This window comes from Geotrypetes seraphini, chromosome 2, assembly GCF_902459505.1.
Source record: "Geotrypetes seraphini chromosome 2, aGeoSer1.1, whole genome shotgun sequence".
Lineage (NCBI taxonomy): Eukaryota > Metazoa > Chordata > Amphibia > Gymnophiona > Dermophiidae > Geotrypetes > Geotrypetes seraphini.
The window spans coordinates 492,503,166-492,516,480 of NC_047085.1; the positions used below are offsets into that span (position 1 = coordinate 492,503,166).

Sequence of the window (13,315 nt, forward strand, 5' to 3'; positions counted from 1 at the left end):
TTTTATTTAAAATTTGATGTAAATGCTTATAAATATTTCTAAGCGATGTACAATACTAAAAAGACTGACTCAAAAATCACGGAAAGGGGGAAGAACTACAATGGTTATAGAATAGAAGACAGTTTTGAAGTGGATCCAGTTATCAAACAATTGAATTCGGCAGTTGGATTTATACTTTTGAAAATCTACCACCGTTGAATAGGACGGGCATTTCCGGAGGTGTTGTGTGGAGGGATAACACCAGGTATATTACATTTTCAAAAAGATTTGTTTCCAACTGTTGAGACTGAGATAGAATAGGAGCATGAAGCACAGATGCAAAGCAGGTGCACACCTTTTAGGAAGATTTTCAAAGACAAATAAAAAATTGTCTTGCAACATAAATAAAAAAGAACAAATAGGGAAAGGGTAAAAAGAAACCAGAATTAAGCCTATATATAGAAATATCAGAAATTAGAATAAAAAGAGAGACATGTGATGAAGCTAAGGGGCAAATTCGAAAATTAATTGAAATGCATTAAGATCAGGCCTTTTTTGTCTGTTAATGCAAGAATAAACCAAACACTGCACGCTGCAGTGCTTCTTCCGGACTGGGACAGCGCCTGTTGCTCAGGCACCAATCGATGCGTTCCGCCCTCTCCACTGTCCCCTAGGACGGGTCCTTAGCTCGGCGGTAGTTTGTGTGGGCCTGGCGGGAGCGGTGCATTGTGGGAAGATGGCAGACGGCGTTGGCCGGTTGCAGGCCGAAGCTCTGCGTAGGAAGGAGCGTTTGAAGGCTCTGCGGGGGAAACAACTGCAGGTCCGTGTTCCCGGGAGGGGGAGATAATGCATTGCGGGCTGGAGGCGGGGACTCGGGAAGTGAAGAAGGGACCTATCGGGGAAGGGGGTGCGGGGCGGACGCGCCAACGTTTTAGAATGATTGGGGGGGGGGGGAGAGCTGAACTCTTCACTAGTGATCTCTACTTAGAGGGAAGGGGTAAAACACGGACCTCACGGATCTTAACTGTACAGGGAGGGAAAAGCATTATGCATGCACTATTTTCAATGCATATTCATTGGGGAAATCCTGAAAACCCGACTGGATTGCGGCCCTCAAGGAGGGACTTTGAGATCCCTGAGCTAAAGTGTCATAGAGGTCTGTCGGAGCCATAAGCTATGCCCAGACTGGCACAGAGCTCAGATTTTTAAGGACGTGCAGTTAAGATCCGTGAGGTCCGCGTTTTACCCCTTCCCCTACTTCAGGGGTGTCCAATGTCGGTCCTCGAGGGCCGCAGTCCAGTCGGGTTTTCAGGATTTCCCCAGTGAATATGCATGAGATCTATTAGCATACAATGAAAGCAGTGCATGCAAATAGACCTCATGTATATTCATTGGGGAAATCCTGAAAACCCGACTGGACTGTGGCCCTCGAGGACCGACATTGGACACCCCTGCCCTACTTAGATAAAGTAAAGGCATTTGCTTAATATTGAGAGGCGCTGAAGAACCCACAGCAGCTACAGAGCTGGCACTGTGAGAGACCATGTACATCTTTGCTGTCAGAATATTTGACGGGCTGATTTTAGATATCCCGGGTCAGGGTATCTCACGTGACGGAAGGATAGGTCTTCCCATTTCTGGAATGGTGAAGAGGGAAACTGTATGCTGGAGAGGGAAGGGATGAGACAGTTTAGTCTTGAGAATGAAAGTTGTGGGTCTGGGAATAGAAGTGGTCAGAAAATGATATTTGTAGCTATATGTTATTCTGTGTATACTTATATTGCCTTTTGCACAAGAAGGGGGACCTACGTCAGCTTTGCGTCTTAAGAAAAATCCAGTACATCAAAATAGTATAATATGGAAAGTGGAGTAATTGCTATTACTGGAATGGACAGTGAGAAGAGAGTCAGTGTCTTGTTCTCAGACAGGACTGCAGAGTTGAGTTAGCGAAGTTGAAATAAAACAATAACTCAGAGGGGAGATAGGATTGAAATCTACAAAATCCTTTGTGAAGTAGAGTGGGTATAAATGGATTGATTTTTCGCTGTCAAAATTATAAAGACTAGGGGACACTTGATGAAGTTACAGGGAAATACTTTTAAAACCAATAGGAGGAAATTTTTTTCACTCAAAGAATAGTTAAGCTCTGGAACGCGATGCCAGAGGATATGGCAAGAGTGGATAGCGTAGCTGGTTTTTAAGAATGGTTTGGACAAGTTCCTGGAGAAAAAGTCCATAGTCTGTTATTGAGAAAGACATGGGGGAAGCAACTGCTTGCCCTGGATTGGTAGCATGGAATATTGCTACTCCTTGGGTTTTGGCCAGGTACTAGGGACCTGGATTGGCTACTATGAGAACGGGCTACTGGGCTTGATGAACCATTGGCCTGACCCAGTAAGGCTATTCTTATGTTTTGATATTTAGATAGATGGAAGCCACTATCTCTTATTGATAAAGGGAGAGAGTGTATGATTAATTACACCAGTGATTCCCAACTTTATTTTTAACACTGGTGGCACACTTAGCATTGGGTTATCTTCATTACAATATGCAGCCATTCTGTCCCCATTTTACCCAGGGCTCTGACATAAACCCCTATCCTACACCTGGCCTAATTGCCTTCCCTTCCTCTTTTTGGGACCATTCCTATCCCCAGCTATCTTCCATTGGCAGGAGTCCAGTGAGCAACAGTTTTGAACCTAAGAGTTGCATTTTAAGGTTTAAGCAAAGGACATGTATTCTTAGAATGTTGTTGGTATTGGAGCACATTGTAGTGTCAGACATAATGAATCCTGTCTTGTTATTGATTAGTGCCTCATTGCGCTTTGGATGGTCTTGGTACATGATTACCTGATTCTTATTTGACAAATCAGAAATGCTTGATCCTCCTCAGTATGTTAGAAAACATGTTTTTGAAATGGTAGGGAGTTCACATATACATCTTAAAATGGAGGGTTTTTTTTCTGGCCCACTGCCCCCTATAATCAGTTCCCTAAATTTAAGCACCATTTATAGAATGCTGCCATTCATGTGTGTAAGTTTACACTTATACATTCATATGGGAGGTTCACATGTCTGTCATATGGGTGTCAGCATTTATGCATGCCTGTTTACACCAGCCATAGATCTACTGTAAATATGTGAGCCTACATTTAGGTGGGCCAGTGCTGGTTTACACAAGTATTCTACAAGAACACATATATGTGTAAGTATTTGTAGGGAACAGGCTCACTACCCCTGCAAATGTGGCACTTAAATGTTGGTGCTCTGTTGTAGAATTGCCTCCTGTGTGTTTAAATCCCTATAATCTCACTCACTATAGATGTGAAGAAATTATGAGCTGAGAGTTAGTAGCAAATTGCCTTCATATCATGGAAAGTGTAGTCCAGGGGTGCCCATGCTTTTTGAGCTTGTGAGCTACTTTTAAAATGACCAAGTCAAAATGATCCACCAACAATAAAATTCGATGGTAATTCAGTGCCTGTTTGACTTTGGCCTGCCTGCCTACTAGTCTCCTTTGTGGTGCCATTTCTGTTACTGTCACAGACAGAGTAAACTCGCAAAAAGACACAACCACTGAAATAGAAACAAAAAGCCAAAAAAAAAAAAATAGCAACAACAAATATCTGCTCAATCCACTGTTCTAGAAGGATTTAAAAAAAAAAAAAAAAAAAAGTAAAATTTTTAAAACATGCAGAAATAAAAAACAAGACAATCATTTTATCACAATATCATACTCAGAAAACATCACATAATTTTCTCTCTTATTTTCAGCTGTTTTCAAAAAGTACAGTAATTCATCTGGGTCCTAACTGCTTGTTGGCTGTTTCCATGCAAAAGATGCTGCAAAGGAAAAAGATCATTTCCTGTCTCAACCAATCGCTAAGGGCTCCTTTTATCAAGGCGTGCTACGGGGGTTAGCGCGTTGGAAATTTCATCACGCGCTATCCCCCACGGCAAGCCTAAAAACTAACGCCTCATCAATGGAGGCGTTAGCGACTAGCGCAGCAGGCGGTTGAACACGCGGTATTCCGCGCATTAACCGCCTACTGCACCTTGATAAAAGGAGCCTTAAGTATTTGAAGTAGAGAAGCTTAACAACCTATCTATGCCAGAACTGAACTGAAGAGTAGAGCTATAGAGAATTAACCAGATAGTCTCGCCTCTCAAAGCTTTATAGATCAAACATATTTATTTAATTCATTCTTAATTAAAGATTTCTAACCAACTTAAACCTAAGCAGTTTACAAAATACAAGCATAATTATCATATAACATACAAAACAAATAAACTCATCTAAAATGTGCCTAATTAGTATCCCAGTCTACTCAATTAAAAGCCTCCATATATATATATACAGTATACATGTATATATAAAAGTTCAAAGTGCTTTTCTTGATTTGTTATATGTTAAGCTTCATATGTAATGCACTGTTACTACTTGAAATTCAAGAAAGATTTATTTAAAAAAAAAAAAAAATTAAAAGCCTCCATAAACAAAGTTGTTTTCAAAAGCGTTCTTAAATTTTTGGATTTCAGAAAGTAACTTCAATGGTCCTGTCAAATTATTCCATAATTGTACACCTGCAACCGAAATTACAGAAGTGTTTGCATAATGTACATGTGATAACTCATCTGTTGAAAGGAACCCTAGAGCACACCAGTACTTCAGTTTTTGCCAAATTTATAGCCAAACAATTAGATGTCCTCCAGTCATGAATGTATATCAAACAAGTTAATAGGAGGAGCAGATGGGAGAATGGGGATGTAGCGAACAGAGAAAGGAAAGGAATTAAAGAAGGGATCCAGGATTGAGGGGAGGGACTGGGATCAGGAGAAACATCCCCTTGCACTCTATAAACTCTATAATGCATTTAGTCATTTTGCTCATCCTCATGCACCCCTATCAAATCATATTATGTTGGATATGTCCTAATCAGTCTCCTTCCCTCCTCCCCCCCACATAACCCTTAGCTTCTCTAAACCCATCACTTGCTCTTGCTTTTTATTTATTTAGACTGCTTGAGAATGCTAAGGAAATTTTTCTGAGCTAATTTCTTTCTGATTACTGAAGAACATTCTTGTTATGTTGTCAATGTGGCCATCCATATTCTGCTTCAGGTTTTGCTGAATGACAGCAGTTGTAGTGGATTTCTGCTCGCCTGTTGAAGAGGAACCCTTCTTTCCCACATTCTGTCACATTTCCAATCCTGCTTGGCTATAGGAGGGGTATAGCAGCAACATGGGGATTGGACTGTGCTCTCCCCCTCTACTGCAGTTACACTTCAAATTGTAAACGATGCTGTGCCATTCAAGAGGTGGCATGAGCCTTAGTCTGTAGAAAGGGAGGTTATGGCCTAAGTTGCTGATGGGATTTATGTGGGGAGGAAGGAGAATGAGATGATATTGCATGAAGGGCTGTTTTATGGGAGGCAGTGGACTTTAGATCAGTGGTCTCAAACTTGCAACCCACCAGGTACTATTTTGAGGCCCTCAGTATGTTTATCATAATCACAAAAGTAAAATTAAACAGTTTCTTGATCATATGTCTCTTTAGCTATAAATGACAATATTATTATTAAGACTTAGCCAAAAGGAAAGATTTATAAACTATAAAGAGTTTTACCTCATGCAAAATTGTCATTTCTTTAATAAGACATTCCCTATTTTTTCTGAGGCCCTACAAATCCCAAATGTGGCCCTGCAAAAGGTTTGAGTTTGAGACCACTGCCCTAGATGGAACTCTTTGAGGGGAAAAAAAGGAAATGATTATGCCACTGAGGGACCTTGCCTGTAGTAGGATATAAGCACGAGTTGAGGCAGTCCAAGGAAGAATATGTAAATGTCAGATGTCTATGAACCGTGAGATCTGGTTGAGAAGCCCTGTGAGACCTAGATTATACTCTGGAGAAGATAGGTATTTGAATGCCTGGTTTATATATGACTTAATGTAACCTCAGTTACAGTTCAATATACAGTACTGTAGTTAACAACTTAAGAAGACTGGACAATATCAATGAAATTCAAAAATTAATATACAACCTAACAAAGGCATTTGGCTGACAAAAATTTAGTAAATAAATAAATTTTCAGACATCTGAATTGCATACGTGAAATGAAAGCATATGCTCAGCATTAGTCCTTCGAGTTGTTCCCCTTATCTGGAGATATGCAGACAAAGTAGAGTTTCTGATTAATTGCTTAGACATCTAAAAGTGAAACGTTCTAATGCATAATTAGATACCTGTCCATATGAAAGGTATTAATATATAAGAAATTAATCTTTTTTCATGAGGTTCTGAGCATGTGGACATAAACAGTGTTGGGAAGTGGGTTTTTGGGGGGGGAGGAAAGAGTAGAAGATTCGTGGCAGAGGAAACAGCTCCAAAGGCCTTTAGCAGCTTGCAGAGATCGCTAACACAAGCGATCATCTCTGCAGGCTGCTGAAATGAGGTAAATGGATCCACGGGATGTCAGGGGGAACAAACAGGCCTTCCGGGGGGTGTGTGTGTGCGTGAAATCCTTCAGGGAGGGTGCAAAGAGCTGGTACAAGCCGTCAGGGGGGAGCGCAGGCCTTCAAGGGGGGATAGGCCTTCAGGGATGGTGGCACAGGCCTTCGGGGGGGTGCAGGCCTTCAGGGTGACAGACCTTCAGGGGACTGGTGTAGAAGTATACTGAGGGAGGGAATGGGGGTTCAAAGAGACATGCATATGCCGGACTCTGGGGGGGAAGAAATAATGGGTCTAAAAACAGAGGAGAGAGAGATGGTGGACAATGGGATTTAGGGAGGGAAGGAACAGAAAGGGAGAGAAGTTGGACACAAGGGATGGTGTGGAGGGGGGCTAGAGATACTGGATAGGAGGGTAATTGGGAACAGAAAGGGAGAGATGGTGGACACGGGTGGTGGAGAAGGAAGGAGAGACGCTGGATGAAAGGGTAGTTGAGAAAAGGTGGATCTGTGGATGGAGACGAAAAAAAGGAAAGATGCCAGACTTCCAGGGGAGGGAAGGGAAACGGAAGGGGAGGACAGAGATAGAAGATGGATGGTTAGCACGGAGAAAGAAGAAAGGAGACCCTGGCAAGCAAGTTATCAGAAGACAACCAGAGCCTGGGACCAACAAGATTTGAATAATGACCAGACAACAAAGGTAAGAAAAACTAATTTTATTTTCTGTTTTGTGATTACAAAATGTCAGATTTGAAATGTGTATCCTGCCAGAGCTGGTGTTAGACAGCAAATGTGAGCTAGGATTTAACAGAGAGAGGAAAAGTCTTTTTTGTTTGTTTGTTTATTTTGTTTACACCACAGTGCCAGTGTGGGTAGGAGAGAGTAAAGGGGGTGAAGAGGCTATAAAATAAACCCACCAGGATGTTTGAAAGAAACTGGGCAGGAAAATCGAATCGAATTGAAATTTTTTTTCCTGAATCAGGCAGCACTAGTGTGGAGTACAAGGAGGCAAGAAGGCAAAAACGATCTTGTTTAAGAAATGATATCCTAGTGGTTGTGCTTTATGGCTAACAGGTGGGTGTATCATTGCTAGAGTGGATGGGCTAATCTGATCTAAGATTTGTGGATCGCTTTGTGCCTATAAAGGTTCAAGGTGATTTACAAAGTTCCAAACACATGCAGATCACAGGGGCTGATAGTGTGATGGATGAAAGATAAAGGTTACATTACATACTGTATAACTGTAAAATGATGTGATACTGGACCAATCAATTAATGCTGTCGTTTGTACAACAGTTGTAGCTCTTCTCTGCAGCTAGTTATTCCAGAAAGGCAGAATGTATCCTTGTCTGAAGGTCTGTCCATGTATTACACTGGTTGGAAACACTTTGCTTTGTACAGCATTGGATTAATTGCTTCAGTTTTTCAGCAGTGATCACTGCCCTGTGACTCACTTTATTGCCATTTTGTGTAATTGGCATTTGAGCGAGTTTTTAAGCAGAGTCTTGTCTCTGGATATTTGCCCAACAATTCAAGCAGACGTGTTGACATTTTTCAGCCACTGATTATGCAGTAGAAAAATGTCTGCTGCCTTGATTTGGAGGTGGCTTTGACTGTGTGACAGCAGCTAAAAGAAGGACTAGAGCAAAAAGTGATTCTTAAAGCATTTTTGAAGGCCAAATACTTATTTTTATATATATAGATAGATAGATAGATATAGATATTTTCTATCTATATCCAAATAAGCCAACAACAAGGTACTTATTTCCTCTAAATGAAATTGTTGATTAACAGCTAGGTCATTCTATATCAAGTGGACCAGTGCTCTTTGCTTTACCTCCTCTTAATGGAACAAAATTTTATGCTGATGTTCCCTGGGGTCTCAAACAAAATCATGCAAGCTTTTTGGCTGGGTCTCTGTTGGTTCAAGATTTAAGGGCATCTGAATAGAGGTCACCTTCAGCGTGCCATGCTCTGTATAACACAAAACGGTCACTTTGTCCAGGTGCTACTACCCAACAAAACCTGTCAGGGGACTGAAATTTTTTGGATTAGTACAACCCTTTGTACTAAGTTCCGGTGCAAATTTGGAACTTAACATAAGCATGCCTCCCTTTTTTATGGACCAGCAAATTATGTGAAAAATGTTAAAATAAGAAATGTAACGCCTACTTTGACTCATTGCTCCTGATCTTTACTTTGATTCAGGCCACAGGTGGCAAAACAGGTAGAAAAGGCAATGGCCGGTGGATTTCCCGGCTTCCGGTGACGTCACGAAGCATGGTGGACGGTTAGAGTTCGAGCTCTGACCTCCGTGGGCACATACCTCCCTCCCAGGGGTGCTGTGGTGTTTTCTCCTGCCACGGAGCCTTGCTATTCCAGCCTTGAAGTGGGTCGCGTGCACAGTATGCCCTCAAAAAAACCGAGCGCAGAGGGGAGGCGGCCCGATGCGGGCAGTGACCAATGCGGCCTGCGCCATGTGCATGGGGCCTCCAGAGCGCCCGAGCGCGAGTCGGGGGAGAGCACGTCAGAGGACGAGTTGGAGAGAGGCGCCTCTCCGAGACTGAGACGCCAGGACTGTGCCGCGGCAGTGACCAAAGCTGATCTCCAGCAGTGGGCTTACGATATCAAGCAGGAGGTGGCTGCTGTGAAAGGCAAGATCAAAGATGCAGTTAAAGAAATCCGGAAGGACTTTGCTGACCTCCTGGGGAGAGTGGAGGAGACGGAACGGCGCATTGGGGATCAAGAGGTGGTGGTGTAGGATCTGAGTGGGGCGTTCAAGGTAGCGCAAAAGGACTGGCATGAATGTTTTACACTCCTTGAGGACCTGGAGAACAGGTCACATAGGAACAATGTGCGTATCAGGGGGGTGCCGGAGCTAGCTGAATATCAGGATGCAGTCCATGTGGTTCAAGAGATTTTTGTGGCCCTTTGCCCGCAGGAGGGGGACGCTGTTGGAGCCAAGCCGGTGAAGGTGGACAGGGCCCACCGGGCACTAAGACCCAAAAAGGATGATAGTCCTAGAGATATCATTGCCTGTCTTCATGCCTTTGTGGATAAGGACCGGATGGTGAGGCAAGCCAGAGAGCTGGGCACGTTCGATTGGAAGGGTCATAAAGTGGAAGTTTTTCAAGATCTATCCGCAATTACTCTGCAGAGGAGGCGGGAATTTCGCCCGGTGGTGCAGATTCTGAGAAAGCATAATTTGAAATACCGCTGGCTATTCCCTTTCGGGCTCCTGATTACCATCAATGGAGCGCACAAGAGAGTCACCACTCTGGAAGAAGCTGGGGCACTGCTGCGGAGGGAAGGTCTTCAGAGTGCGGAAGATCCCCCTCTGGGGACCTCATCGGGCCAGATGGCGGAGCGATTCCAGTGGCAAGCTAGACCAGCGCGGTCCCGCAAACGCAGGCCGGATGGTAGAGACGGCGTGGGAGAGTTCAAAGGCAGTGGTTCCAGGCTGGCCACCTGAGGAGGAGCTGTGAAGGCAGTGGTCTATTCCTGTTGAAGATTTTTGGATGCTGGGGACTTTGGGAACTGATGGACAGTGTTAATGTGTGCGGGGGAATATCTGGGGGTGTGAGAGCGGGGTCTCCAGTGGAGGGGAGTGTCTGTAGTGTATGTATGATGGGCAGCACTTTTGGGAGAGGGAGGAGGGATGGGGACATGGGCTTTGGTGGGGTCATACGAAGTCATGGACGGGAGATGGAGGTGGTGGGAGTGGGGAGGGTGGGGAGGGGGGTGGGGGGAAGGGGGGTAATAGCATGAGATTTTGGAGAGGATGGGGGGGAGGAGGAAGAGGGGTGACTGGTGTGGGAATGATATTCTGGGCCATGGCAGCTGATAAATTGAGAGTGGGTAGCTTTAATGTTAAGGATCTCAACATGCCCCGTAAACGTCAGTTATTGTTAAAAGAATTAAAGAGGTTGCGGATTGATGTTGGTTTTGTGCAAGAAACTCACTTCTTGAAACCTGGAGAAAAGTTGATACAATATAAAGAATATCCTGACAGGGTTTGGGCTTCTAATCGAAATGAGCGGAAGAAGGCGGGGGTGGGTATTTTGTTTGCTAGACATCTTAAATTAGTGCCTGAACAGGTATGGCGGGATGAGGGGGGGCATTGGGTTATCTGGGTGGGCCAACTTAATGGGGAAGTGGTTACCCTAGTGAATCTGTATGCTCCAAATACACAACAGGGGTCCTTTTTTGATGAGGTATTGGCCAAGGTACTGTTGGTAAAAAAGGGCTCATTGTTGGTGGGAGGGGACTTTAATTTGGTTATTGACCCTCGCTGGGACTCTACGGGGGCTGGGGGGGACAGACTTAAGTCGGATCGGAAGCGGCTTAAGCATTTTGTTGATGTCCTCAATGTGGTTGATGGCTGGCGTTCCCAGCACTGGATGGGTAAGGATTTCTCTTATTACTCCCCTGTGCATGGGGTGTATACCAGAATAGACATGTTGTATTTGGATAAGGGGTGGGGGGGGGTAGATTACTTGGGTCTCACATTGAGGACATTGGGTGGTCGGATCATGTTCCCATTTGGATGGATGTCCGCTGGGGGAGGACCCGGGTGGGGGACCGATACTGGAAATTAAATGATAGTTTTTTGAGGGACCCGTTGCTGCTCCGTAAGGTGGAGCAGGTTATTATGGATTTTTTGGAACATAATGATGTTAGTCAATACTCTCCGATGACGATCTGGGAGAGTCTGAAGGCCGTGTTGCGGGGAGAGCTTATATCGATGGCCGCGTATAAAAAAAGACAAACCTTGCAGAAGGAGCGGAGTTTGAGAGAGACTCTACGGCAGCTAGTTGATCAACACAAACGTGGTCAATGGGGAGCACCCCTGGGACTTCGGATTCGTGAGATGCGGGCAGAATTGGGGAAGTTGGAGGATGAGGAAATCCAATTTAATCTTGAGCGTCTTTGTTTGCGGTTTTTTGAATCTGGTAATAGAGCAGGGAAGTTGTTGGCTCATCGTTTATGCCTGCAGCGGACGCAATCTAATATTATGGCTATTAAGGATAATTCGGGACAGACGTTGACGGATGAGGGTGCTATTCACGCCCGCTTTTGTGAATTTTATCAGCAGCTATATACGCCAGAGAGTCAGGGGTCGGTGGAGGAGATTACTCAGTATCTTCAGGACTTGGGCCTGGCATCCCTCCCGACCTCTGTGACGCAAGGGCTGGATGCAGATATTACTTTGGAGGAGGTGCATAATGTGATTCGACAGTTGAAACCGGGGAAATCCCCGGGGTTAGATGGGTTTACGGGATTATTTTATAAGAAGTTGTCTACTCTGGTGGCACTGTTGTTGGCACGCTTATATAATGACCTGAGGGATGGAGCACAATTGCCTTTCTTTATGCGACTGGCGGGGATCACGATTTTACCGAAGCCGGGGAAGGATGCTACTCAGTGTGGGAGCTATCGGCCGATTTCTCTATTGGGTATTGATACCAAAATTCTTGCTCGGGTGCTCGCTGATCGTTTGGCGCTTCATATGCCAACCCTTATCCATCCTGATCAGGTGGGATTCATAGGGGGTCGGCAAGCGGCGGATGGGATTCGTAAAGTTCTGAACTTGGTATGGCAGGCCCGACGGTCTGGTGGCTCATGGGTGGCGGTGGCGGTGGATGCTGAAAAGGCGTTTGACCGCGTGGATTGGCGATTTATGGAAGCGGTTCTCCGTCATGTAGGCCTGGGGGCCCATTATGTGTCTTGGATTCTATCTTTGTATAATGGGCCCATGGCGTGTGTGAAAATCAATGGGGTCTACTCCTCCCCCTTTGAATTGCGGAGGGGAACGAGGCAAGGTTGTCCCTTGTCACCCTTGCTGTTTGCTCTGGTGATTGAACCTCTTGCACAAAAGATTCGACAGACGGCTCGGGTGCGGGGGGTAACGATCCAGGGGAATGAATACAAATTGTCTTTATTCGCTGACGATATCTTGGCAATTGTGGAGGGTTCGGCGGAGTCCCTTCTATCCCTTCAGGACCTTATGACAGCTTATGGGGCTCTTTCGGGTTTTAAGGCCAATATGGCAAAAACAGAGATACTTAATATATATCGGTCCCGGACGCAGATATTCCGGGTATTAAGAGGGTGGTGCCCTTTCGTTGGGTTAAGGGCCCTATTAGATATTTGGGTATCCAGTTGGGGGTGGACTGGGCGACCTTATTTCAACTTAACTATATTCCCCTGGTAGCGTCCCTGGCCAGGGATATGGATTGGTGGGATAAATTATATGTGTCTTGGATGGGACGCATGGAGGTAACTCGGATGTTGGTGTTACCTAAGTTCTTATATTTTTTTCAGGTTTTGCCGGTAGAAATCCCTAGGAAGTATTTTCTTCGCTGGCAGCGTAGCCTCTTGCGGTTCGTGTGGGGAGGCAGACGGCCACGGGTGGCTCAATGGGCCATGTTTAAGTTTAAGGCGGAGGGGGGTTTGGGGATCCCCCATTTGGAACATTATTACCGGGCGGCTCAGTTACGAGCGGGAGTGGAGTGGCATGCGCCTTCTTTGAAATTATGGGTGCAGGTTGAACAAGGTGTGCTGGATGTGTCGTGGGGGGCTAGGACCCTGGGGTCGCTTATGTGGGGAGATTTGGGGGTGAGGGAGTTGGGGACAATCTCTACCCGTTCACTAATTGGACACTGCGGGTTTGGAAAGGAGAAGCTCGCAAACTGCTAGGTAAGAGTAAGGGGGTGTACTTTCTTCCCTTGTGCTATGCGTCTGATTTTGTGCCGGGGAGAGATGGGGGGGATATTTGTGAGGTGGGCAAAGAATGGGTTGCAGTACTTTGGCCAATTCTTGGAGGGTGAGACTATTCGGGCTTTTCCTGAGCTCCAGGCTCTTTATCAGTTAGATTCCAAGGACCTT

The 13,315-nt window shown here is 44.9% G+C and overlaps 1 protein-coding gene across 3 annotated transcripts in view; it reads left to right on the forward strand.

The window, feature by feature from the left end:
- The first annotated feature begins 576 nt into the window (after nucleotides 1-576).
- Nucleotides 577-13,315, forward strand: part of CCDC12 (coiled-coil domain containing 12) — a 109,485-nt gene continuing 96,746 nt past the window's right edge. The window contains exon 1 of one of the 3 annotated variants that reach the window (XM_033931897.1): nucleotides 577-799. In XM_033931897.1, coding sequence (XP_033787788.1) covers nucleotides 716-799 — 84 coding nt within the window. In that variant the 5' untranslated portion in view covers nucleotides 577-715. The remainder of the gene's footprint in view (nucleotides 800-13,315) is intronic. The other 2 variants (XM_033931899.1, XM_033931898.1) reach the window with 2 other exon arrangements.